We start from the raw sequence: 4,950 nt of genomic DNA on the forward strand, positions 1-4,950 counted from the left end.
GCAGACACTGCATTCTGCTTTCTTAGGGTCACTTGTAGCTGGTTTTAACCACATATACTTTTTCTCCCATTCTTTATTATACAAACGAAGACGCTTTTTCTTCTTGGGAGCTCCGGATAGATCCATTTTTTTTTCTGTTGTAGATATATATATTTTTTCAATGTTTTCCCGCTCTGGCTAGAACCAATAACAGCTGTGCTGCACATTTTCGGTGTATTCTTATTAACTTTTTTTATTGTGGAATTGTAATTTAAAGGATGATTAAATAAAATGATGCAGAAATAATAATAATAATATATCTAAAAAAAAATACATAAAAAATTGAAATGCGGGACACTGCTTATGACTCGCGGGTCGCGGGACAAAGCTTCCAATTCCGGGACTGTCCCGCAAAATGTGTGATGGCTGGTCACCCTAGCTGGTGTTAAGCTGAGACATGGTCCACAGTGTCTAACACTACTGTCACTGCTGGAGGTGGGAGTGACTTTATTAGCTGACTGTTCTCTTGGAGCTAACTTATATGGGGTGGCTGCAGTAGAGCAGTCATGGGCAATTGGGCCGAAGATTATGCTCCTGTCGGCTTCATAAGGGTAGCAAGGGTTCTTACTGTTAAACTTTTTGATTTTTGACTTTCTGTAATAAAGTTGCACTGGCAAATATTCTTTTCTCATTAATTTATTAAATCAAACAATTTTACAAGAATGAACATTTAAAGGGGTAAACCTCTGAAGCAGACAAAATTTATAAAAGTCAATATGACAAATTAATTCATAAACATTATTTTTTTAAAGCAAACCCAAATGAATTTTAATAATTGTAATACTACAAAACAGTATGCATTTTAAAACTGCTTTGTTCATGTAGATGAAAATAGAAATAGAAATGTAAACTATTTCTTTTGTGTCTCTCTTCCCATCATGGCTTTTTTAGTGTTTCTCTCTGGATGCAAAAGGATGATGTAGCACTTTGGAGCAAATATGGATACCAGTAATCCAAAACTGGAAGCTAAAATGGCAAATATCTCTACAGCAACTGAATATTTCCCCGGAGAGCTCACATATGCTGGAACAAATGCAATCCACACAGCACAAAAGATCAACATACTAAAAGTGATGAACTTTGCTTCATTAAAATTATCTGGAAGATTTCTCGCCAGAAAAGCTAAAAGGAAGCTTACTGCTGCCAACAGTCCAATGTATCCCAGCAGCATAGAAAAACCAGCTACTGAGCCAATAGCACATTCATATACTATTTTAGAGCGGATATACTGGTTGTTTTTATGGGGTGTTGGAGAGGCAGTTGATAGCCAGACTGCACATATGACAACCTGGAGGGCCGTTAGGACCAGAACTGTGCATCTTTGTTGAACTGCTCCAAACCATTTCATTGCTCCTTTGCCCTCTGGTCGAGATGACTTGAACACAGCTATTACCACCATAGTCTTGACCAGGATGCTGGAGACACACAGGACAAAGCTTATGCCAAACACAGCATGTCTTAACTGACACGTCCACAACTGAGGCTGGCCAATGAATAGCAGCACACACAGGAAACACAGTTTGAGTGACAACAGCAGCAGGAAGCTGAGCTCTGAATTGTTGGCTCGTACTATGGGAGTGTTACGATGAAGAGCGAAAATGACCATCACAAGAGCACAGAAGCAGGTGCCTAGTAAGGAAACAGTGGTCAGAGAGATGCCCAGAGTTTCCTCATAGGATAGAAACTCTTCTTCTTTAGGGACACACTGATCCTTATCTGGATTGGACCAGAAGTCCTCTGGACATGCCGTGCACTCAATGGCATCTGTCATAAAGACACAAAAATGAAGGGAAAAAAAAAACCTTAAAGAGAAAATTCCTTTTCAAGTTATATTAAAATATTGGAATATGATTTACCTGTTGTATTAGAAATCTCTCCATCTCCACATGGCAGGCAGTCAAAACAGCAGACAGGAAGGCCCTTCCTTGTAGCTCGCCTGGTGCCTGGGGAACAGCTCTCGCTGCACACAGACCGTGGGGGCTGAAAGAGACACCATCTGTTACCAATCATGTGTTTGTCATCTCTTACATAATGACAAATGACATTTATCTTATTTTATAACTTTGACTATTCAGATTACATATCTGCAAAAAGTATGACATTAACATGCAATGTTAGTTACTTTTTTTGCCTCAAAGTTCCAGTAAATTGCTTCTTCATCCAGTGTAAGCACCATCCCTGTTGCTGCTCCTTCATTTACTACACCGATCTTGTGGATCGTTATTGACCCATCAGAGCTTGGCTGCCAGTTCAACACATCATAGATGGCCAGAGCATCTCCATTCTTATCAAATGACACATGATCCCCAAAGCCAGTGGTGAAGTTCACTTTCTGGAGGTAGTGAACCAGCTGTGCAGTTTGTAGACAGAACAGGTTTTATATGTTTATCTTAAATTTGAATTAATTTAGCGTAGACATTTTCCACCCTCAGCTCTTCTCTATGCCTGGAGAGAATTTGCACTATACATGTGGGTTCTTACCTGCCAAGGTTTCAGGTTGATTATATCAGCACAACTGTTCCCAGCGAATGGTCCTCTCCCTTCCTGACACTGCATCAAGCCATGAAGTGCATGTGCCAGGGCATAAACTGCCTTATAGACATTATAAGATGCCCTCAATCCTGAAACATCAGTGTATGGTGTGTCCATGATGGTTAGATCCTCCTGTCCTGTACACACATTTTTCACTTGCTCTCTATCTGTCTGTTTACCCCCAGTTTCAAAACTGCACTCAAACATGTTCTCCCAGAAGATCCTCAACATATTATTTCTTGGATCATTGCTAGGATTGAGATGTAGCAGAAAATCATGAAGGCCTTGAATCTCTCCACGTCTGATAGCGATGCCCAGTGTGCCCCCCAGGAAGGGCAGGAAACGTGGAGTGTGGTATTCAAGAGAGGTGGCCCAAGCTTCACTTGCAATCCACTGCCTGCCTGTCATGTTCTGTAACACCACCTCATCCATCAAAGGTATCAGAAAGGATGAAAGAGCAAAAACAACCACAACTTTAGCTGTAGAGGCCTGAATCACTCTCGTTATACGCTGAATATCTCTGGGGTTGTGATCATTTGGCAAGATTTCAGAAAAAGCAACACAATGCCCAAACAGCTGCATTTCCTGTTGAAATAACTGAGCTGCATATATGCCATAGTCATCTCCACTATAGAGAAGACCAACCCAGGTCCATCCAAAATGCCTCAAGATCTGAACCATAGCCCGCACCTGGAAGGCATCACTGGGAATAGTTCTGAAGAAAGAGGGGTACTTTTTCCTGTCACTCAAACAGGAGCAGGTGGCATAGTGACTAACCTAATTAGGGTAGATGGAAAGAGAGGAGAAAGCATGAGACAGAGACATAGAGTGACAATAAAAAAAAAAAAAATGTAATTTTGAATGTATAAAAAAAGAAAGAAAAGTGCTAAAATAATGCAGAAAGTGTATTTATGTTTTGTTTTTTTATCCCATCTTACTATAGGTACTCGAAACAGCCCCAGAACACTAGAAATTGCAATGGAAGGAGTTGAACTTGCATCTCCCACAATCCCAATCACAGGTGGTGGGCCAGTGCAGTTGAGATTGGAGAAGTCCTCTTCTGTCCCACTAGCCAGGGATATGGCAGCCCGGAATGCCATTCCTAGCATTACACAGTTGTCATAAAGATGGTAACCAAGAGTGATGTTAGGCAGTAGGTTGGGATTCTTATTAATTTCATCTATTGCAAAAGCCATGGTCTGTGCATGCTGAAAGCCTTCCATATTGAATCTAAAATAAATAAATAAATGTATAATAATAATAATAATAATAATGTTGACATTTAGTGATATTTAAGAGATTGAACTAAATATACATATTTTAAATACTTTCATAGTTATGTAGTCAGTCTGACTCACTTTTCACAATATGGTCTTTCTGGTTCCATTCTGAAGCTCAGATCTGGGAACACTGTGAAAAAGTGAACATGAAACAGGCCTCCAAGTATAACATCTCCATCCTGGTACATTCCATTCAATTTGAAGCGTCCCTGGAGCTGACAGGTACCTGATCTGAGGATTGAAGCAGCAGAAATACAGTTAAATGACAGGTAAAGAGAAATATATAGAGTGATCTGCATCTCTCTCTCTCTGATCCACTCAGCTTACAAATTTATGATTAAGGTTGTGTGGGGTGTTGCTTTAAATTAGCAGGTGCCAAGTGGGTATCCCTGGAAATCAGAACGTCACCTTCCCAACCCTCCTCACAAAGGCAAGGCAAGAAAACAGTGCTGATGAAATAATGGACATTTGCATGCACAGTGAATTGCTGCTCAGGGAGATGTCTGAAGGCTTATTGAAAGAAACTGAGCTGAGAAACAACTGGTTTTATAACTAAAGGACAAGAATCAATAAATGTCGTTGTCGTTTGTGAGGTTTTTTTTTCTTCACAGAATGTCTCTAGATGTCAGTCGTGCATTTCACTTACTACTGCTTTTATTACTGCTGAGCAAAACAAAAACATTTTGTGGCACAACTGTAAGGATGGATTTTACCAAGACTGACTTCACAAAGTTCCTAACCTGTAATAAAACAATAAAACTCACTAATCTGAAGAGGGAATCTACAAGAAAGAGCACATGACAACATCTGGCCCAATCTCATCTCTTACCCCATGCTGAGTTCCTGACTCCTCACACCCTCTCCTTCCCCTCAGGTCTCAGTCAGCCATTAAAGGTGCCCTAGAAAAAGCAGGCGAATCTCAACATAACACCGACTGTTACGTAACAGTTGGGGTCATTAATATGTACGCCCCCAATATTTGCATATGCCAAGTCATTACACAAGGGCAGCCAGTATTAACGTCTGGATCTGTGCACAGCTGAATCATCAGACTAGGTAAGCAAGCAAGAACAATAGCGAAAAATAGCAGATGGAGCAA

General features: G+C 40.4%; 1 protein-coding gene across 1 annotated transcript; it reads right to left on the bottom strand.

Annotated features, from left to right (window-relative positions):
- Nucleotides 1–655: 655 nt before the first annotated feature.
- Nucleotides 656–4,733, bottom strand: LOC125254021 (extracellular calcium-sensing receptor-like). Its single transcript, XM_048168376.1, has 6 exons — nt 3,930–4,733; nt 3,510–3,801; nt 2,521–3,348; nt 2,162–2,389; nt 1,896–2,019; nt 656–1,803 (listed from the first exon to the last, which is right to left on the bottom strand). Exons 1-6 carry the CDS (start codon nt 4,148–4,150, stop codon nt 890–892), a joined length of 2,607 nt encoding a protein of 868 aa, XP_048024333.1. The 5' UTR covers nt 4,151–4,733; the 3' UTR covers nt 656–889.
- Nucleotides 4,734–4,950: the final 217 nt, after the last annotated feature.

The sequence above is a fragment of the Megalobrama amblycephala genome, linkage group LG19 (genome assembly GCF_018812025.1).
Source record: "Megalobrama amblycephala isolate DHTTF-2021 linkage group LG19, ASM1881202v1, whole genome shotgun sequence".
NCBI classification, from domain to species: domain Eukaryota; kingdom Metazoa; phylum Chordata; class Actinopteri; order Cypriniformes; family Xenocyprididae; genus Megalobrama; species Megalobrama amblycephala.

What these genes read in the sequence shown, in the direction of transcription:
- LOC125254021 (XM_048168376.1), bottom strand. Translation starts at nt 4,150, where the DNA reads ATGCAGATCACTCTATATATTTCTCTTTACCTGTCATTTAACTGTATT. An exon ending in GAAAGACCATATTGTGAAAA is followed by an intron (nt 3,802 to 3,929) that starts GTGAGTCAGACT and finishes TATTTATTTTAG; the next exon opens with ATTCAATATGGAAGGCTTTC. An exon ending in GGCTGTTTCGAGTACCTATA is followed by an intron (nt 3,349 to 3,509) that starts GTAAGATGGGAT and finishes TACCCTAATTAG; the next exon opens with GTTAGTCACTATGCCACCTG.